Source organism: Siphateles boraxobius, unplaced genomic scaffold (genome assembly GCF_051911475.1).
Source record: "Siphateles boraxobius isolate OS27281-9 unplaced genomic scaffold, OSU_SipBor_1 30, whole genome shotgun sequence".
Lineage (NCBI taxonomy): Eukaryota > Metazoa > Chordata > Actinopteri > Cypriniformes > Leuciscidae > Siphateles > Siphateles boraxobius.
This window is the reverse complement of record NW_027508920.1, coordinates 11,504,913-11,527,985: the sequence shown is the minus strand read 5'-3', so window position 1 is coordinate 11,527,985 and position 23,073 is coordinate 11,504,913. Positions and strand designations below refer to the sequence as shown.

Genomic DNA, 23,073 nt, shown 5'->3' with positions numbered 1-23,073 from the left:
CAAAAAGATGTAGTTTACAGTGATTTCAGAATATCTAAGGGGAGTTGTTAGGTAAAGAGCAGAGTGCCTAAAACCCATGTTTAGCTGTTCTAAAAATCACTGTAAACCACGGCTTCACGAAACTCATTGCTTTTATAAAATGGTTGATACATTTTCCTAGCAAGGTTTCATAAAATAAATGCACAACAGCAGTGATACTGATATAATGGTATCAACAGGAGTATTTTATGACTGTTTCAAATTTGCCTAAACCAATCATAATCCAGGATGGGAACTATCCATTTTATAAAAGAGAATTCACTCCTGGAAACTTTAGGGAGTTACAACTGAATTCTTAACTGAACTGTGTTAAAGGGTTAGTTCACCCAACAATGAAAATTCTGTCAGTATTTACTCGCCCTCATGTTGTTCCAACCCCGTAAGACCTTCGTTCATCTTCCGAACACGAATTAAGATATTTTTGATGAAATCTGAGAGCTGGATCATTTCTCCATACTAGTCCATAGGCTTCTTCAGGGATTGAAGCTTGCCATCCCCGAAAAGTCATTAAAGACATCGTTAAAATAGTCCAAGTGACTACAGTGGTTCAATCTTAAGTTTATCAAACGATGAGAATACTTTTTGTGCGAAAAAAAATTATTTATTTCAATTTATTTATTTCAATTATATTCAACTTTATTTCAACTATTCATTTCCTTCTCTGTGGGCCTCGAGTCAGTTCACTAGTGTAATGGCGTAAGCTTCATTTGTTATACGTCACACGCATCACACACATGACCAGCGTAGGCCAATAGTGAGCCTACGTGTGACGTAGCTCTACGCAATCACACCACGCTAACTGACTAGAGGCCCACAGAGAAGGAAATTAATAGTTGAAATAAAGTTGTTATTTTTGTTTGTTTTTGCGAACAAAAAGTATTCTCGTCGCTTGATAAACTTAAGATTGAACCACTGTAGTCACTTGGACTATTTTAACGATGTCTTTAATGACTTTTCGGGGCTGGCAAGCTTCAATCCCTGAAGAAGCCTATGGAGGAGTGATCCAGCTCTCAGTTTTCATCAAAAATATCTTAATTCGTGTTCCGAAGATGAACGAAGGTCTTACGGGGTTGGAAAAACATTAGTGTGAGTAAATACTGACAGTATTTTCATTTTTGGGTGAACTATCCCTTTAAATGGTTAGCATTCATGTTTTTGTACAGGCTTGAGACACTTGAGTATTTGTCACTTCCAAAAGCAGTGTGTCGTAGCCTTTGTCAACAGAACTAAATATCACTTATTTTAATCCAGCAAAGCACAATTAATTATACATGTCAAGGCAAGCAAACCAAGCATTTTTTTAATAAAGTTATACAGTGGGATATTAATGAACAGAAGGGGCCATGTACTCAGATAATGTCCCTAGGGTCTCATTTACATTGATCACTAAGAGTTTGCATTCTGAGGGACACTACTGCCGGTACTAAGCAGCATGCAGCCTAAGCAAAATAAAAGTTATTATGGGACCAACAATTTAAACATCATGACATTTAAATCCAATTTACACAGCAAACAAACAAACTCCATTTTTTTGTTCTAATGTTCTGCCTGTTTTTACTTTTTATTTTAGTCTATGTATAGTACATATGGATTCCTTTGGCTGTTGCATTTTTAAAAAGCATAGTTCACCCAAAAATGAAAATTACGTCATTATGTATTATTGTTCTAAAACTGTATGTTGTTATTTTTACCCATTAATTGCCTTGATCATGGGGGCCGCCACAATTTCATAATGAGCTAAAAATATTTTTGCACTTTTCATAACATAAAAGATCTCTAATGTAATGATGTGAGCCATTGCTTTGGCAAAGCATCTGCCAATCAAATTAAAAGGCTATGAATATACTGTATACAGTATATTATCATGATTATCATTATATTCAACAGTTTTTAGTCACTGGAAAGCTCTTAATTGTGCTCTCAATGTACACCAGATTGAAGAGTTGGAGTTTTTCCCTCTTTTCCAACTTCTTCAGACAAAGCTTACAGATTGTCTCATTAATGTTTGCAGGTTCCCTATTAGCATTGGGTTTAAATCCAAAATATTGCCAAATAGATGCTTTTACATTTCGTTTTGAAACCAAATCTTCTGCCATTGTCTTGTCTGTCAGCTCGCCTCTCTCTCGTCACGTGATAAATGAAATCTGACTTCTGCTGCGACTCTCGTTCGGCTCACGCTGAATTGAGCAGACGCGTTCAGTTTTTAATTGTAGTATCTGTTCTCTAACTGAACTAAATGATTATATTACAATAAAACAATTGTGTAACACAGACTATCGCAACAAGCGATAATGATTAAAAATGAACAAACATTTCTTCTGTGGCGACATGCCATCAAAGTCTCAAAAAAACAAAACAAAAAAAAAACAGTTGGAAACACTTTCAGAGAATAATGACTAAAATCTGTTTCTCAGATAAAGATCATATGAAGATCACATCGAACACTTTTGTTCTTTTTGAGCTGGTCACTATAAACTGAAAGTGAGTGAATAATGACTAAATCTTAATTTCTGGGTGAACTGTCCTTTTAAGAGTGTCAAAAATGTACTGAAAAGGACAAACAGTCCAGCTGATTTCAAAACGTTTCAACTAAACAGATGTTTCATTCAGTCTGGCCAGTTGAGTTTGTTTGGATGGTGTTCGGAGCAGTTTTATTTTTCGACAGAATCAATGCAGTATTGAGATTGTGCCCTGCACAGCAGAAAGCAGCAGACTGCACATGCTGATACACACACGCGCACGCATCTCTCATACGCACACACATCCAAACTATCCAATCTTAATTTTTGTATCTACTAGACAGCAGTGATATTAGATAGATAGAGAGCTTAAGAGACAGCATGTATATGCTAAATTTTACCTTCTGCAGGGGTACAGGTAGTCATGTTCACAAACAACACATAGACAACATGACACGATGAGAAAATAGAAACAGAATTAACAAATGCAGAAAATACTGATACATCAGACAGATGTATATAATGTACTTAATGAACAGCAAAGCAGCTCAGACACCAGCTCTGAACAATATCATGTTCGCTTGACAACGAAATATCAAATATCATTCTAAATTTCTCCTTTCGTGATCCACATACAAAAAGAATCAAAGAGGTTTGGACTCACTTCAGATAATATACATCTATTAGTGCTGTCAATTGATTCAAAAATGTAGCTAATCAATAAAATAAAACAATTCTGTAATCGTGATTAATCGCACCTAACATTCAAAGTTGTAATATATGTTTCTATTGTAATCCAGATTTTCATATTGAATCTCAAAATGATTGTAGAAACAACAAAGATGGTATATTTTAAATATTTGTTATCTTTATATTATGAATGAAGGCCAGTAACACTGATACCAATACTGCAACTGATGTCTCTATTACTGTAAATTCTACAGGGATTAAAAGAGTAATTATATCCACATTACAGTATAATTAAAAGCCATCATTTAAAAAAAAATGAATAGGCTTACAAATATTATAACAACGTTTAAGTGAACACAATCTTCACATAAACTCATTTAGCTGTGCATTAAATATAGTGTGTTGTATATAGAGTAGTAATGCATAGTAGTGATGCTTCGGTCTCGGTCAATATCAGCTCTCTATGTTTGAATGAGAGCTCACAGTTCATTTTCCCCACTAAGTTTATTTTATGCATTCATTTTTACAATTAGTAAGTATAATTGTGTACTTTAATCACTGAAATTAACACTTTATTTTTGACAGCCCTAATATCTCCTTGGGGAAAAAAATAAGCATCAAGCCCTGAAACAGAACATTTTCAGGCTTTGTCAAGCCAAAGTCAAAATTCGTCCTGACTAACAAATGAAAGGCACAATGAATGGATAATGATTGAAAATATTCAGAAGTTTTAGAATTTTTAGCTGATGTCTGGCTTTATTTCTAATTTCTAATCAAATATAAATGTGTACAATAGATGAAGTAAGCAAACGCACATAACGATATGAACAGATGATCAATGATATGAATGTGAAGCAACATAAATATGGTAAAAACAGATGACCTGTGTAACATGTGAAGTGAAGGATTTGGATAATAAACAGACTGATCTGGAAAAGCACCAGAGAGCCAGAGCCTAATACTGATATGAATTGTTAATTTTAAATAATACTTGACTTAAAGAATAATTATGTCAATCAAATTCAGTTTGAGGCATTCATATTTTTCCCAGGCAGTTTGGATTAGTACGGCATGTGTTTGCTCTTACCGCACACATTTACTGCCTCACGCTGAGGAGAAAAAGCGTTAGAGAGCATTCAGAAACCCCCGGATACAGATGAAAATAATATGATTTTACAGAATCAAAAGGGCACTTAAAAAGTTCACTTAGTCAGTATAAAAACTACCAAGACTTGTCCAGGATTTTTCAAAATGTTATAAATTTCCATGACTTTTCTAAACCTGAAAACATAATTCTTTTTTTTTTTTTTGACTGTGGGAAGCCCCTACATTTTATTATCAGTTAGGTCAGGTCGATAAAAGCACAGAAGCTTTTGAAAACATATATATTTTAAATATATCTGAAAACATTAACACAAAACACTTCTCAAAACATTAGTACAGAAACGTTATTTATACATCGTACAAACATTTTAGTTAAAACATTTTTTGAAATGTGACGACTTGTTTTCGAACGTTCAGAGAACACTCAAAAGTAACATTCCCTTAATGTTTGCAGAATGATAAAATGGAATGTTCCCGAATTGTTCATAATACCAAGAAAAAAACACATTTCTAAAACATAAAAAATCTGGACGTTTCGAACGTTCAGAGAACATTTAGAAAAAAAGGTGTTGTTTTTTTTAACTTAATGGGAACGTTAATCAAATGTAGAACATATTTTTGTTAGCTGAGATGGTCAATAAATACTGAAATAATTCAGTACCATGGTTTATATCAAAGTGCTATGGTATTACAATTTGATCATATGAGCCATAAGTTTGGGGAACTCTGATCTATGGAGCTTTTCATTCAGCGTGCCAGTGTCTCAGTTACCAAGTATGTTGGAATACCTTCCTGAAAAATCCACAGAACACACCCCAGGCCACGAAGGCACAACTGACGGGTGAGGATTGACTTCATAACACCAGCAGGTATGCAGTAGCGTTCTCTCTGAACCGGTGTCATTTAAGAGCAGTCAGAGCTGATGAGTCATGCACAGGCTCTTTTAGAGCCTAGAAACAGCTCTGTTCTTTAGATACTGTGACTCAAGATACCGTAACACGGTGAACTAAGGAACAAGGATATGTAAGGATTCAAAGAGCTAGAAATATGAACATATGCTCCCTCAGCTGTGTACATATGTTGGAACTGTGCCAACGGACTGCACTAATACTCCTTTACCAGCAGATGGCACCGTGCCATTGACCTTCTCACACTTTAAGCATCATTTAAAGTCAAAAATCTTGGATGAAAACAGCCTGGTAACAGCTAACACTGGCTTTAAGCCTGGTATTTCTCACTATACAGGCATTCACTTAACTAAACCTCCCAGTTTCTGGTTAATGGAATGGGTACATTACAGGGACAATTTAACACTTCCTGGCCATTTTCAACTAAACATTAAAGCCATTATTTATAAGCAAATAGAAGGCCTTCTGATGAAGTCATTTAAAAAGCAGTCTTTCAGGGATACAGAGAACAGGTTTTCACTCACCTTACTGGCCTTCAGAACATGTATCTGCTCCTCATTTACTGTATCTTTATTCTTCTCCAGAAAACCATCACACTGATACTCCACCTGACAGATAAAGAGACAGCAGAGGTTATCATAGGAAACAAAATCCATGAATGAGTCTCTGAATAGTTTTTTTTTCCTTCACAGCTGTATAATTACAAATTGAAAAAGTTCGACTTTTTGATGTCTTTAGATTGAAAGATTTTTGTAACGCTGTATAATAAGGTTTCACAGCGTTATTGTATTATAACTGTGATGCTATTATATTATTTATTCTTATTTTGAATGAGTTTTAATTTTTTTAATATATTCTGTTTTTATTAAAACGTTTTGGTAATTTTCAGTAATTTCTTTAATGTCTATACAATTTTTATTTCAGTTGTAGTTATTTTAGCAAACGAAAAGTATCTAACAATCTAATTAATAGACCCTTTTCACAGATTGTGATGACGCGGTTTAATGGTCAGTTTCCTTTTTTTTATGATTTTTTTCAGTATAATTTTTATTATATTACCTTTGCATTCAATTAGAAAAAAAACTAGTTAATGCTGCTGTGAGAGTGTTTCTAATACACCGGCTGTGGGTGTGACTTTTTGAAAGTTGTGCAAACACTGTTGTGGCATTTTTCTTTTGCCATTTAAGCTTAAATGGGAACATAGAAACATTTATTTAATGTAGTTTATCATTCACCGCTATAGAAGTTTGCTAAACTATGACGACTTCCGCTTCTGAGAAACCCGTAAATGTGAAGAGGGTCAATTCCTGATAGATAACATCATGTCCCGCCCCTACATTCTCATTCGTGAAGCCATTTCACTTAGTTATATTTCACAATGTGGAAGAAAAGACCATATTAACTTCTATTTCATGCCAACTGTAATAAATACTATGAATAAATAACTTCATTCTACCTGATATAGCAATCTTAACTAATTGATTTTTATTGTAAAGTGTTACCAAGATTTTTTACTTTTGTAAACTCTCATTTTGGCCTATTTTTATTTCAGAAGAAACATCCGAGATCAAGTATTTACTTAAATAAATGATAACCAGTGCTGGGTTGTAACTGATTACATGTAATTCTGGATTACGTAATCCGATTCCAAAAGTATACTTGTAATTAGATTATATTATGTTTTAAAATACTCATAATTGGACTAAAGTTACGTTTCTATTGATTACATGATGACGTAATTTTCACAAAATGGCAGTAAATATTTCACAATTTATTGATTCTCACTAATTCTTCTTTTTTATCTTTTAAATTGTTTTGTGGAATTACACAAGAAAGAAGCTACACAGCATAACAAATAAAATATTTAATATTTTTGTTTTATTTTGATTGTTTTTGTTTTAAAATTTCACATTTTGTGCTTTAGTTAATTATTACTTTTTTATAAACTTAAACCCCCCCTGCAGATCCTTCCCAACCCCCATGTTTTTTTCCTTTGTATTTTTATATTACTACAGTACAAGATTATCCGATTATAATCTATGTGATAATCAAGGTAAGGTTTAAAGTAAGTATGACTGTTGTTTGTCAGACTGTACGAACATCATCCTCGCTGTAAGCCATGTCACACTGTATGATCTCAGTTGTCATAAATGTCTGACTGTATGGCAGTCAATACGCTTTAAAAATGGACGCATGCAAGAAGACTCGTCCGGAGTTGTACATCAACAATCCGTGACACGTTAAGTGACGTGAGCTGCATTTACATGAGGATATAAATGGTGGCTAGCAAACAAAGACAATCTCTAGCGTTAGTTTGGATCATGGCTTCTTTTGGAAAGAAAACTGGAAAGAAAAGACGATGTGTGTGGAGCAAGTGGTGGTTTATTGTTGTCCCAATAATTGCATAATCAGGTTTGCCGCTCCGATTGTTTTTTTCTTTGACAGTTGTCGTAAGAGAAGTCACACTACAGGACTGGGTGTCAAATCTTCTGACACTGCCAGAAATTTGTCTGAGGTAAAATGTGATCGCAACCGTCATTAAACTGCAGTCGGTGAACATGTCAAACTAATAATCAAAGACTTCAGTTTTGGGCCTAGGATCTTAGGAGTCTTTTAGGATTCACAAAATTTGTCTCAGACGCCCAAATCATGACCAAAATCGTACAGTGTTAACCCGTTTTAAGTCTACAAAGGGTAACTTCACAGAACATTTTTTTTACACTGGATATAAATCACATGTTATATTATGTATTCTATTAAATGTATATAATTTAGAGTGTCATGTATATTAGTAATGCTGATTAGAGAATTAAGTGGAGCCTGATTTAATCTTGAGGATGTTTGAGTAAGGTAATGCTCAAATTCAAAATATTGAATGTCTATCACACACTCTAAATGTGGCTTATGATATCCACCCTCCTCCTTCTCCATGAGTGTTTCCTCACAGATATCATACACCATTTCTAAAAACAGATCCACAGCGTCATAAGCTCACGTGAAGACATATGAGCACCCTTACGTAAAGCACACAGGAGACATGACTAATAACAGCTAACTAACTCCAAGCTAACAGAATGATACTCTATTAAGATTTATTTAGAACTATCTATTCATATGCATTAGTGTCTATTGTTTAGAACATCCTTTATATCAGAAGTGCACTTACAATGACCTGTTTCACATACAATTCATCTGTGACCTGTTTGACAAGAGTTTCTACAGAGTTATTACAAACAAAGTAATCATGAAATCAAAATTGACCATTCTTATTTTTTATGGAATATTGAATTGCATTATGCAAATATTGCATTATTATATGATTTATACATGCACATCATTATTTTTATGTCCCCTCGTAATTTAGAATCAAAATCACTTCCCTCTTGCAGCATCATCTCTTCTCTGATGAGGTGTTTACTGGGACGAGAGCGGGACAACCTTTCACTCACATGACAGCCAATGGAGGCCAATGAACGAATCAATTCTCGATGGACAAAATCAAGTTCCGCCCTTATTTTTTCTTGTTCGAGAAGCCGTTTCACTCCGATATACATCACAATAGGGAAAAGACTATCGAAACGTCGGTTTCATGTTGACTTTAAACGTGAAATCTATTTTATTTGAGGTGGATTGTATGCGCATCCAAATGGTAATTATTAACTAAATCATCTGTTTCAGCCTGTTATTGTGTGTGAATCTTGACAAAACAGGATAATTTGCTTCATTATTGTATATTGCTTCATATAAGATTGTGTTGATAAATTAATGAATTTTCTGCTGAGTTTAGCATGTCACACAACAAAAGAAAAAAAAACTCAACACCTGACAGAACTCAGTCACGTCTAGGACGTTTCTGGAACACAGTGGCACGTGGCTTATGCCAACAGTGAATGCTTTTACCATGGTTAAATGAACATGCACTGTTCAGATGCAGTATGTGTGAGGCAGCTCAGTAGGTCTTTTTGGAACAGAAACACAATGTATCTGTGGTCAGATATTTATATATAAAATGAAACAGTTTATCAGAAATGCTGAACTAGCCTGAGTGTGAAGTGTGCGTGAGTGTGTGTGCGCACCTTATCTGCAAAGTGCTGAATAATGAAAGCTTTATTGGACATCCGTGGCTTTTCAAAAAGTGCACACGTCTTTAAATGAGTGTTATACAGTTTCTGAGCCCAGGAGTCATCTGAACCCTTCGGCATCTAAGAGAAAGAGAGAAAAAAAGAGGATGTACAGTATGTGAAGTAAGAACTGTAGTCTCAAACAGGATTCCAATCACACAACACAGTTTTTTTTTTATTAGTTTTTTTTTTTTACAGTGATGTACACTACCGTTTAAAAGTTTAGGGTTAGTATTTTTAAAAAAAGACAAGGAAATCTGGTTTCTACAAAAACCAATAAACAGCACGACTGTTTGTTTTGAATATTGATAATAATAAGAAATGTTTCTTGAGCAGCAAATCAGCAGACTTCTGTTACACTGAAGACAGGAGTAATGGTTGCTGTATATTCAGGTTTGAAATCCGAGGAATGAATTACATTTGAACAGATATTTTAAATTGTAATAATATTTCACAATATTACTGTTTAATTAAAATCAGCCTTTGAAAGTTAAATATGAGACTAGAGTCATAAAATCACTTTTTAAGGTTTGCAAGATTAAACCTAATATTTCTGTTGTAACCATGTAATGCCAGTAAACCAAGTATTTAATTGAACCATGATGTAAAATCATCATGCATGCAATTAAATACTTGGTTTGCTGGCATTACATGGTTTCGACAGAAATATTAGGTTTAACCTCGCAAACCTTAAAAATAAGTGATTTTATGACTCTAGTCTCAGATTTAACTTTCAAAACTGAGTGTGTTTTAATGTATATATTGCGTAGCCCCTTAAACTTCATAGTACAGTAAGTGAATTAATGTAACTACAATTTTTGCTCTCTTCAAGTCAAAAATGTTTTGTGTGGTCGACAGATGCTGTTGATGAAGCTTAATTTACATTGAATCCCAAAAATCATAAATGTGTCAAAAATACACATCTATTAAAATCGTATAACATTCTACATTAAAAACAAAAATTTTGTTAAATTGAATTATTAATTGTTAAATTTGCAAATATTTGTTTCACAAAATGTCACATATTTATGTATCACCTTGGATTTGCGTATGGATATTTTGAAACTTTTTTCAGATATTTTAATTTACGAAGCCAAGCGTTGTTGTTTTTTAATACAGCCAACAGTAAACATCTTAATTTACAATAAGACTGTGAAGCTACCTTGCACTCTTCATCCAGCAGGTCCAGGACACCCATCTTGGCCTCAATGAGGTTGATACACGGCTGATTATCATAGAAATCAATGAGAGTCCAGGGGATCTGCTCTTTCATGTACTCCTCCTGCTCCAACTTAAACACATGCTGCACACGAGAAGACAGGAGGACAACAGGAGATACATTACAATAAATGAACAGAATTATCATCAATCAAACATGAACTGATGAGATATGATGTCATGTGAAGTTTGTCAGAGGTCTCACCATGTTGAACTGTTGCTGAAGTTTCTCATTGGCATAATTAATACAGAACTGTTCAAAACTGTTGATTTCAAAAGTCTCAAACCTGGAAGAATAAAACAAAACATCACAATTGACTTCTGTAACTCTAAACTGAACTAGTGTGGTCTGTTCTCAAATGTGTGTGTGGCTGTATGAACACACACCCGTAAATGTCCAGGACTCCGATGAACGAGTGCTGCTTGACTGTAGAATGTAGCGATTTGTTCACATGGTCCACGATCCAGTTGAAGAGTTTGGCGTAGATATGTTTAGCGAGGGCATCGCGGGCATTTATGGCCTGTAGTTTGGGGACGGGCTTTATGTACGTCTCAGTTGCCGTCTTCAGCTTCTTATGACACAGCCAATGGGACATGTCTTGATACGTCACACCCATCAATTCACAAAATACACTCAGGTGACCATTATTTGGCTGAACGAAAAAAAAAAGAGAAAATTACATCATTACTTTACAATGAAACAAATTTAGGTCACACTTTATATGACGTGTCTTTGACCACTGTGTACTTAAATAGGCATTCGGCAACCCTAGCCATTTCTTCGTTGATTTTCACTTTTGTTGAGGCATGTTTTCTCAACGAGCTCCCCTTACAGCTGTGAGGCCTATATTTCACAACAATGTCGTAAAAAAACCTCACTTGCAGCACCCTCCTCCCCCTTTCTACCGCGGCTCATGTGCATTTGTTATTATCGGAGCCGGCCAACTTTATCGTGTGGAGCTATGTCTACCGAGGTGGGTAATACATCATACACATTGAGGGCGGCGTGTGTGTTTATGTCGAATTGCCGTAAAGCAGTTTGTGTTTCTCGCTCGTTCTCGCTTCTCACGAAACTTCCTATTTCCAACTTACCGGGACGTTAATCCTCATGTTGCAAGGTTGGTTTTCCGCCTACGAACGTTGGGGGGAGCGGGGAAAGTCACCATTCTCACCAGAACAGGTTATTAAACCATCCAAATGATTTCTAAACGGTTTTATTAAGCTGAAATAGTTGCCGAATGCCCCTTTAAAACATTTTTTATGCAAGTATAATTTACTTATTATGTTCATATTGTAGGTGGGATACGGGTTAGGTTAGGGACAGGTCTGTCGGTATGGTTGGATTTAAAGGGGGTTTAATTGTGGGTTAAGGGGTAAGGAAAGGATCAACAGTGTAATTATATATGTATGTACAGAAATTAATTACAGCTGTAATTACATTTTATAAATATATATTCATGTTTGAGAATGTTTTACACAATAAGTGCATTGCATCAAATGATTAAAGACATATTATATAAAGTGGGACACAAATTAGTACAGTAAGAACTCTGGAGTATTTGGTTAAGAATGGCCCTGTATGTGTAAAAATGCAATAAAATGTAAAATCTTAAATAGATTCAATCATTTAACCATATCTCTTTGATATTGTTGCAAAAATGTAAACTGTATCACCGCACAGCTCTACAGTATACATATACAGTAGCTGTAAGTATGTATATATATATATAAAGAGCACTAATATATATATATATATATTAGTGGTCGACCGATATATCGCCACGGCCGATATATCGGCCGATATTTGGCTTTTTTTAAATATCGGCATCGGCCGATAAGTTTTTCTGATTGGCCGATGTGTTGGAAGCGGGACTTTTATTTTGACGGCGCTGCAGACTTTTATTTTGACGGGCGGCGCTGAAAACACCAGCACCTGAGAAGAGAACGGCAGCGCCTGATCACGCAGCGCTCATTCACATTCTCCGTCTTCATTAGTTTACGATCTTTGTCAGTCAGATCTAATACTTTGTTAGACAGAACCGGTGGCTACAGAACTGGTCAAAGAAAGTAAATGGTATGCGAAAAAGTAATGCGTTTGCTTTTATATTATTTGTAACCGAAAAGGCAAACAATCAGCCTAAAATACTTTCTCATTTACCGTCAACATTCAGCAAATGCGCATCTACATAATTTAAACAAATCTCTGAATATCTAATAAACATTTAATTTCACAAACCTTGCAGATTTAAACGAATCCAGCTGTGATATCTTGTGAAGTGTGCATTTGTAGCCTGTATAAACGTGTTCCTGCGAGTGACGGTCCGTGCGAAGCGAGTAAATGTGAACAGAAGATCAGCTTCACAGGAGACGCGATCGAAAAACTTTAAATCCTTCATTTTAAAATATGCTGTGCTATATCCAGTGGCCCACTGTGTCATATTCATGTCATTTTCACTGTGTGCTGTAGCCTATGTAAAATTAGCGTTACCTTGTCAAAAGTCAAAGTAAAAAAAAAGTCTTTATTTGAAAAAGTATGATTATCAGTGATTACTGATTAATTACCAGATTACTGAGGGCCCTGTTACAGTGTTTACTTCCTTTTTATTCACATATTCATATATTTTTAAACAATTACTTTATTTGTGAAAAATTCTGTAATAGGATTGCAGATTCAAGAAGTCGCCATTTAAAGTATAGGGCCTAAGCATGTTTATTTTAAAGATTTTTAAATATGTATTAAATTTATCAAATTTATTAAATATTGATTTATATAAATATAAAGTGTGTGTGTGTGTGTGTGTGTATATATATATATATATATATATATATATATATATATCGGCCATCGGCCACCCTGCTCTCTAAGATATCGGCATCGGCATCGGCCATCAAAAAACCCATATCGGTCGACCACTAATATATATATATATATATACACACACACACGCAGTGAAATCACATTGGTCCAAAATGCCACGTAAGCCAGCATGAAACTCACTGGAATGATACTGCTGTCCGAGTCTCTATCCTTCACTTCCACGTTCCCCAGGTGCAAAATCGAAGCCAGAATCTGAAACAAGCCCATCTGATAGGACTCATTTACACCTGAAGAGAGACATCAACAAATGAACAATAGGAATACATAAAAAAATCAGCACAAAATCAGTCAGACTAATAAGCTAGGTAGAAACTGTATAGCTCAGAAACCTACTTGAACTGCCTTCATTTCATGTCTCGATTGAATCCAACAGTGCTTGGGAGTTAATGTTGCTAAGCTAATACAACGCTATAATAAGAATTTTTAAAAATCCTAACAAAATAATTGGCTAGTCAATTTAAAAAAGAACAATTTTATTGATACTTTTGACACTGAATGAAAAACATTTCCTTGTTTATAACCCACGTTTCTCTGAGCTTGCACCACAATGCTTTCTGGGACTGCCGAGTCCGCTATAAGGGGCGTCATGCACCTAGTTTTCAAACATTCTGAGTCATGATAGTCAAGTGGTATTTTATTATAGTGTGCATAGTGGCTGCGTTCAAATCCTGATATAATATAAATTTTATTTTAAAACAAGCAAGACTGCAACTGATCTCGACTGCCAGTGATCACTCTGCAATTTCATGCATGGAAAACAGCGGTTTGACAGAAAAACCCCCAACCCCAAGTAAAAATTACTATTTTGGTTTATGATAAAACTTTACTTAAGTTTTCACTGAAATATTACATACTTTTGATATATGAACCGAAGAAAGAACATACATTATTAAGTCTTTATTAAAAACTATTTGGTGTGTTGTCAAATTAATGTTTTGAACATTTTGGACAGAATCCCCCAACCACCGACACACAAAAACTCCTTGGCTCTAAATGAGTATTATGTTCTGTTTTGGCTTTAAAGCAGTGAATATCACAAAAAGGAGACACCTTGGGGGCAATAATAATACTTAAAAAGTATCTAAAAAAGTCACAATCAAAATCCATAGGCTCAAAAATCTGAGGGGGCAGATCATAATAAATAAAATACAGTTTAGCGCTTTTGGTGTACAGTAGTACATAGTAAAGCTCTATATAAAAGCCTCATTCATTCATTTATTCACTCAATCAATCACTCACTCATAATCTGCGATTTACTTCCTCTATCACATCTCAACAACATGAGAAATTATTGAACTTTCAGTCTGACCTAGCAGTGCGAAGGCGTTCCTTGTGGTCGACATCTCCTTGGCATCATCTATTCCATCTATCACTGGGTTCCTGCCCTGTTTGGTGTAGTGAAAATTATCGGCCTTCCCTGTGGAGAAAGAAACACATGCACAAACTTTTATGATATCACTCAAATATAAAATTATTGTACCACCTGAAAAAAAAAGCAGCAGCAGAATTTTTGAAGGATCTACCCATAGGCTGGGTTATCATCAAACCCAAATGTTGATGTAAAATAATCAATCTTATGAACCAATCATTTCTTATGTTAGATATGTTCAAATCAAGGAGATAATGGAGTTTAAATAAAGAGACAAACTGCAGCATTTATAAAACTAATTTGGCTCAAACATATGTATGGTAAAGTAATTTCTGTGCAGGGGCTCAAATTAATTATTTCTATTAAAATCTATTGCTATTTTTCTTTGACAGTTATTTGAACTGTACGAATCTGAACGTACTGATTAAGCAAAATGAACTGGAAATTTCAATTTAACAAGAAGAGGTCAGTGTGAGTGAAAATATGTTTGATCAGTTTGCTGGGTTCTAACCTAGTATGATTCCCAAATGAGTTGGTTCTTTTCAGTGAATTAAAATCACAACTTACAACTGCATTATGTTGTAAAAAAAGACTCATCAAGCGTAGCGTCAGTTCTGGCAGGCCACATCAGTCAAGCTTGCATCAGCTGACTCTCAGCTGATCCACATCTACCTATAGGAATACGATAGCTATCACAGGATCCCTATATAAAAGGTCCATTCAGTGTTACCAGCAGCTCTATTGCGTTGCTCGGGAGCTAATCACCCTCCTCCATCCCCAGCTCCACCTCTCAACCAATCCGAACTTGACCTTCTGGTATTCCTCTACGAATCAGACTTATTTTTCTTGAATTGCTGTTCATTAAATTATTGAACAATGATATGTGCAATACTGCACTCCCTGCTCATACACATGCTAGGCTGCATGGATGGGCGGGGAGTTCTTCCCCAGAGCAGAACAATACAGCCAATCCAAACTATATGCTACTTGTCAATCATCTTTGACGATAGTGGTCCTGACAGAACTGAGTGTTAAATCAGTGTAGTTACTGACTGGCTGGTTCTAATGACAATGTTTAACATTACAGTAAACCAAAATGTATTTAGTTAAATATCAAACATTCATTCGCTTTTATTTAGCTTTAATTATCCAGGAAACTCCCCAACCATTAATAAATAGAAACTCTGTCATTAGTACTACACAGATTTGAATTAATAAAAACTATTCTCTTATTCACAGACACAGACCCTACAATACAAAACCTTCTTCATAGATTTAACGAACGATACACTGTTGCTTGGCAACAGGGACCTTATTGAGAGATTCACGCACACACAAACTCTCACATTAACGGGGCGTCAGCTGAGCAGGAAGTCAGCTGAGTAGGCAAACAGCAGGAGACAGAGCACAGAGCCAGCAGTGTGTGTGTGTGTGTGTGTGTGTGTGTGTGTGTGTGTGTGTGTGTGTGTGTGTGTGTGTGTGTGTGTGTGTGTGTGTGTGTGTGTGTGTGTGTGTGTGTGTGTGTGTGTGTGTGTGTGTTTCAGAGCAAGTGGGTGAAACAAACAGAGATGATAGGGAGAGGTGTGTGTGGAACCAAACTAGAGTAGCTCAAGTATTCATATGTGGCTGTGTGTGTGTGTGTGTATGTGTATGTGTGTGTGTGTGTGTGTTTCAGAGCAAGTGGGTGAAACAAACAGAGATGATAGGGAGAGGTGTGTGTGGAACCAAACTAGAGTAGCTCAAGTATTCATATGTGGCTGTGTGTGTGTGTGTGTGTGTGTGTGTGTGTGTGTGTGTGTGTGTGTGTGTGTGTGTGTGTGTGTGTGTGTGTGTGTGTGTGTGTGTGTGTGTGTGTGTGTGTGTATTTAGACATGCACAGCCCGCCTCTCAGTAGGACATCTCTGATAGCTGCTCTCCATGCTGTGTCAACACGAACACACTCTAATCAAACACGTTACCCACAAACGCACATTCACCTATTTAAATAGGGACATGCCATAGATTTTTTAATTATTTCCAGAGACTTCATAATTTTTTATATAAAATTGATTTTAAGTACAATAGACTAACCCTATAAACATTTTTACATTTTTTTTTTTTTTGGATTTAAGCCTCCATTTTTTGACATTCACTCTTTCACTCACCCTCCTCTCATTCCAAACCCTTAAGATTTTGGTTAATCTTCAAAACACAAATTCAGATATTTTTAATGATTCTTGAGAGGTTTCTGTCCCTCCATTAAAAGTCCAGATAGCTTAAACTTAGAAGATCCAAAAAGGTCATAAATAAATCCATATGAATCAAGCAGTCTTGGTAAAGAGATACGGTCGCATTTACATCTAAACAATGATCAACAACACACATCTAGAGAATTTCATATGGAACATGGAAGCTCAAAAAAGCTCCTAAATTAAATCTTCTCATCATATAAAGCGCCGTATCTTATCACAAGTATTGGATTAAACCATATGGATATATTTAACAACTTCTACGTTTTTTACCTGGACTTTTAATGGTGGGACAGAAACCTCTCATGTTTCATAAAAAATATCTTAATTTGTGTTTTGAAAATTAACCAAAGTCTTGTAAATGTAAATGGGTAAATAATGATTACATAAAGTGTTTGGGTTAACTATCCATTTAAGGCTGCACTATATAACTTTATGCCCACTAGCAGTTAAAAATAACAAAAACTGTGGAACATTGTTTTGGATTTGGTTCGGCTCCACAATTTAGTTGATTGTGGATTGATGGTTACGGGATACTATATTAGAGCGGATGGACAAATAAATAATGTTTGTAATATGTTTATTTTGTTTTTACAACCAGTGATTCCTCTGAGGTTTTCCATTTTGAGTGATCCGTGGTCAATTTTTATTGTTGATTGTGACAACAAACTTTCAGCTTCACGCTATAGACAGTCAAAAATGTGTACAGAAACAGCATGGTTAGGAAGATGGCTTTTTTTGCACAATATTATCAAAACAAAGTTACATTTTGTAGCTTTAATACTTATAAACATATAAGGACCCACCTCCCAACAATTCCATTAAAGCTAAAATACTCCCACGAATGAGTAATCCCAATCTGAATAATATTCTCAAAGAAATTATCCTCTTGAATGAAATATGCTGGGTTATTTTGGCTCACCGAGTTTCAGGGCTTTAAACTCCGGGAGTTGAGCAGATGCACAGAGCTGATAGAATATATGATAATTCCTCTCTTCATCCGCCTGGAGAACAAGGAATGCAAGAAAAACAAAAATAGCATATAAGAATATTTAAGATCAACAGTTGGTTCCATCTGCAGTATTGTATTGCGTCACAAGAAACCCGAACAAAATTTTTCTAGGACTTAGAAAAACAGACATTCAAAACAAATCCATTACGCTGCATGTACTCACTTAAAGTGGCACTATTATGCTTTTTCAAATATACATTTTTTTTTTTAATTGTGTGCACATCCCACCTTCTGGCAGGTGCAGGACAAAAGGAACTTTCTAAAGTGAAAACAATTGAATGTCCGCAACACTGCTTTAAAATCCCATACTTAATAAAAAGGCAACGTTTCGACCATGCTGGGTCTTCTTCAGGCAAATGGTGGACACATTTGATGAAGGGATATAAATGTATTTATTTTTTCAAATATTACCTTTCATGCAGTGAGTAATATAGCCTTTTGTGAATGTAAAAGGTCTGCAAGGTTTCAAAGACGACAAATAAAGTTATTGTCCCTTACAAGAAAGAATCGTGTCGTCGGCAATTCCAGCCTATGGTCTTCATTGGCTGCCCGCGAGCAACGTCTAGTTTGAACTGTCCTCAAACACTGTAGTTTTAGCTGAGGCCTGGAAGAGTTTGGTTCGTGTTGTTGACATGTTGAGAAGAATCCACTTTGCATGCACTTCAAAAGGATACGGACTCGTGTTGGAACTGATACAGTAAAACTGATGCCATCGTTGCTGGTCGTATCACTGTGAATATAAGTGCTGAGGAAGCCTACGGAGCTGAAATTCAGATATGGTAATGTTTTGTTTCTGTCCTGCGCGCTGTAAGTGCTAGACCAATCACAACAGACTGGGCCGTCTGACCAATCAGAGTACAGTAGGCTCTCGGAAAGGAGGGGTTTAGAGAGGCTGAATATTCGAACGAACCGTTTTCAAACACTTTAAGAAATTAGGTGATGCTGAAATGTATAGTATGAGAAAAATCAAAGTGTTTTTTTAACTTTGATGCATGTAAACCTATTGTAGATGCCTCCAAAACAAAATTAGGAACCTTTTATATAGCATAATAGGGGCACTTTAGCATGTTTGAGAGAATTTGAAGAACAACACTTTTCTGGAGTATATGATCATAAAGTGTGTTAATTATGAAGTGTGTCGGTATTGACTGTGGTATTCACGCGTCAGAGATAATAAACCTGACTTGTCAGCTTAATGTTCATGCAATCAGATCTATTTATGAATAGATATTCAGAGCTTTCAATTAGCACCAAGTAAACAAATATCCATGAGCAAAATCACATTTCACCTTGGTTTTGAATTATATCTGTGACATTATGGACAGAAACTCAACATATCATGCTAAATTTGATGACTACTGAACCATTATTTGAATGAGCTGGCCCTAAGCACGTGGTAGGTCCCAGTCAATGCGAACTCTTCCTGTCTAAGTGGGAAGCACTTGGCCAGAATAAGCTGTGGACAATTGACTACTTGTCTTACTTTTCGGATTCAAATTAGAAAAAGCTAAGTTTTTATGTAACTGACATAAAGTTATGAAAAGTCTTGAAGAAAAAATTTAGATGACTAAATTGTAAAACTAGTCTAAGCATTTTATGCAATCGGCCACAGATATCACTATGGTTTCTGAGACCAAACATTCTTAAAGGGATAGTTCACCCAAAAATGAAAATTGGCATTAAGTACTCACCCTCATGTCGTTCCAAACCCATAAGACTTTCGTTCATCTTCCGAACACACATTAAGATAGTTTTGATTAAAATGAGAGCTTTTTGCCATACGTTTATAAAGAGATTGTAAAGAATAATATTATTTGTAACTGTTATTTTCTTCTTATATTCTAAATTGGGAATAAAGTTAAGAATAATTTCTTTCTTAAGAGTAATTTAATAACTAATATGAATCAATAATGAATAATGATTCTGCCTTTTTGTCCCACCAAACTAGACCATCAATATGGTCTTATGGGGAAAATAAAATATGCCCTTTTTTTCCCCCATTAGATTATAATTTGAATTACTTGGGCAATGATCAAAAGAAAACTGTAGACTGATATCCCTTTTTAAATAAAATTCTGTTTACCACCTACTACAGTTGATAATAACAACCTTAATTGTGCCAGGCAAAAAGCTCTGACTAATAGAAACCTATCAAAACCTAATTTATCTAGAAATAAGGAGCGTTCATGCTAAAAAAGAAGGGTAATTATTTAAATTAAATGCACACATGGCACAATACCAGCACAGATTGCAGGTGGTTAGTGAATAATACGCAGGTTTTTGTGATGAAATACCACACACAAAAACGGTGCAACCCATTACTGTCACAGTAATGCATGTTCAGCATGAACAAGCTTGCAAAATACCATTAAATTTACATACTTGCATAGAGTACAATTCTGGTCAAAATCTGCATCTGACAATCACACACTTAACTCATCTGGAATTCCCCTAAGCACAACAGCAGTCTCTGTGAGTATGTTATATAACACTGAACAGACATGTTTAACTCCATTATCCTCATTCCTGTCCAGCTTTAATCTTTCTGAGCTTCCCAGAAGGAGAAAAGACCTCTGAATTCCAAACATGTTTCTCACACCTGGGCCAGATGAAGTCATTTATGTAGGCCTGATCAGTTTTGGGGCCAATAATACAGTTGTAACCTTGAATAACAGACTTTATAGAATTATATATTTTAGATGTGGGCAACCGAAAGACTAAAACTATGGCTGTGTCTGAAATGGGTCCCTTTACCCTTACATGGTGCACTATTTAATAATGATGCGTCACTTTTAACACAGACACTAAAAAGTAAAATAAATAAATTAACAATCAATTCATTAATCAAATTTATTTAATAAATCAACACACAAATACGTGTTGTATATAAAAATCTAAAATTGCACATACGATTCCTTTTAATATCCAATTTTTAATGATATATTAATTCAAAGAAATTTTAATATTTTTTAGTTTATCCATGTTGTGTGCACAATATAGACGCTGAAACAGTCAAAACTCGCCATCGGAAAAGCCCCACTTAAACGTCACCGTATCAGTCTATGATTTCCGCCCAAACCTCAAAAAATAATTTTCTGCCAAATATTATGAGTTGCAGAAATGTTGGTGCATCACTATGGGGACCGCCATTTGTAGTGGTGTCCGAAAACCATAGTGGACGAGAGAACTCATTCATCCCATAATCCACCTCAATGAGTGTACAACCGATGTACCCTCAACACCTAGAGAACACAGATGCACTGAATCTCATGCTGCACCTCCAGCACACTCAGTCTTTGAATTTGCTCACTTGTTTTCATTCATTCAGTGTACTATACTGTGTGTGGAATAATGTAGTGAATAATGAATAAGGGGTATAGGGGACAATTTCAGATACAGCCTATATTTGCTCAATGAACAGCTTTCTTTTAAAACCTATGAGCTGCCTTGTTGTCTACTACAAATGAAGGACCCCAGAGGGTTAAGTATTTATATTTCAAAACACACACAAACACAAAGTGGAGTAGAAACATATATGTCGTTAAAAAGCTATATTATAAGGTTTTTATTATTATAAAAACTACATTATGTGCAATTTAAACATTTGTATACAAATGAGTTGTTCATTTTAACCTTTAATATTATAGTAATGTTGGAAAACAGCATGACTCGTATGTCCCCATCTATTCATGCAAATGTAAAAATCATGTTAAGTATCTGATATGTCTGGGATACAATTTTTTTTTTTTTTACATACTATAATAAAAAACATTAGAAATACTCAAAAGCGCACAGACAAAGTTAATCTCTGGATCACTAAGTGTTTGATAACATCTGGTGGTAATTCTGAAATACAGCAGGCTTTTGGTTTAAGACTCCAAAGAAGAAACCACACATTCATTCAGTATTCCGGGGGGGGGGGGGGGGGGGGGGACTCGCATGGAAAATCACATATGAGGGCAATGAGAGAAATCAACATTTCCATCTGAGAGGCACAGAATTCCAATGCTCTACTGTATTCTAGATTGATACTTAAACATTCATATAATCATACCTTTCCTAAACGGATTTGTTTTGCGTCAGTAAAGTTCTGGGATGACCATGGCACCTTTTTAGATTATAAAGCCTTTATCATTTCATGGCTACACACACAAAAAAGCTCTCATACGCATTTCGGCGCATGCAAAACGAATGATTCAGAAATTGTCATGGTTATAGACCACCAAGATTTGTACATACTATACTATATTACCATTTTATGCCAAAGGCACTATTACTCTTTTCATCAGAAAGGTTAGCCAATCCTGACATAGGTCAAGTCTTAAAGGTACAGTTGCAAAGAGCCTGTTTAATTCTAAATGTCAAAGAGAGGGTGGAAAATGGTCTTGATGAATAATATTTTATGCTCGATAAATATTTGATATAAGATTGTGGACCTTTTGGGCCAAAATAAGATGCTGAGGAGGTTTAGAATATGGGTAGTTTAAGATATAAAGACCAAAGTGACAGAATGTCATTCATGCTCATCCCTCACCTGAAATACGACACGTGATTTCTCCAACAGATATGTCCTCATGTTCGCACCGATGATGTGATACCTCTTATCAAAGCCGATCTCAATGTATTTCCCAAATCGACTGCTATTGTCATTCCTGGTGGTCTTGGCGTTACCGATGGACTAGAAATGAGAACAGAAAAGACATGAGTTTGAGTGGAAGTACGGGACTGACCTGGGGGTTTCTCTATTGTTTCAGTTAGAAGAGAAAAGGGTTAAAAGTTTAAGGAGCACACAGAAAGGTTACTGATTAAAAAACAGAGTGACAGGAAGATCATGTGTGTGGGAGATGACACTGAGCGTCTCTGGGTCTCTACAGCAGGTCAGGATGTTGATACTGCCTCCCCCACAGAGCAGAAATCTGCTGAGGAATTCTGTCAAAATCAGAATCAACTGAGCTAATGAAAGAGCAGCGTGTTTATAGGGCCCAAATCCATTAAACCTGACCAAAAAGAAAGAAAAAAAACCTAACCTAACCACGCTACGAGGTGG

At 35.6% G+C, this 23,073-nt stretch overlaps 1 protein-coding gene across 6 annotated transcripts in view; it reads right to left on the bottom strand.

Moving 5' to 3' along the window:
* myo5aa (myosin VAa) overlaps positions 1–23,073 on the bottom strand; it is an 87,838-nt gene that overhangs the window by 31,208 nt on the left and 33,557 nt on the right. For all 6 annotated transcript variants that reach the window (XM_077248218.1, XM_077248213.1, XM_077248215.1 and 3 more), the window contains exons 6-14: positions 22,561–22,704; positions 17,937–18,018; positions 14,727–14,834; positions 13,538–13,644; positions 10,927–11,192; positions 10,745–10,826; positions 10,484–10,624; positions 9,277–9,402; positions 5,725–5,808 (exon numbers count right to left, since the gene is read on the bottom strand). In XM_077248218.1, coding sequence (XP_077104333.1) covers positions 5,725–5,808; positions 9,277–9,402; positions 10,484–10,624; positions 10,745–10,826; positions 10,927–11,192; positions 13,538–13,644; positions 14,727–14,834; positions 17,937–18,018; positions 22,561–22,704 — 1,140 coding nt within the window. The remainder of the gene's footprint in view (positions 1–5,724; positions 5,809–9,276; positions 9,403–10,483; positions 10,625–10,744; positions 10,827–10,926; positions 11,193–13,537; positions 13,645–14,726; positions 14,835–17,936; positions 18,019–22,560; positions 22,705–23,073) is intronic.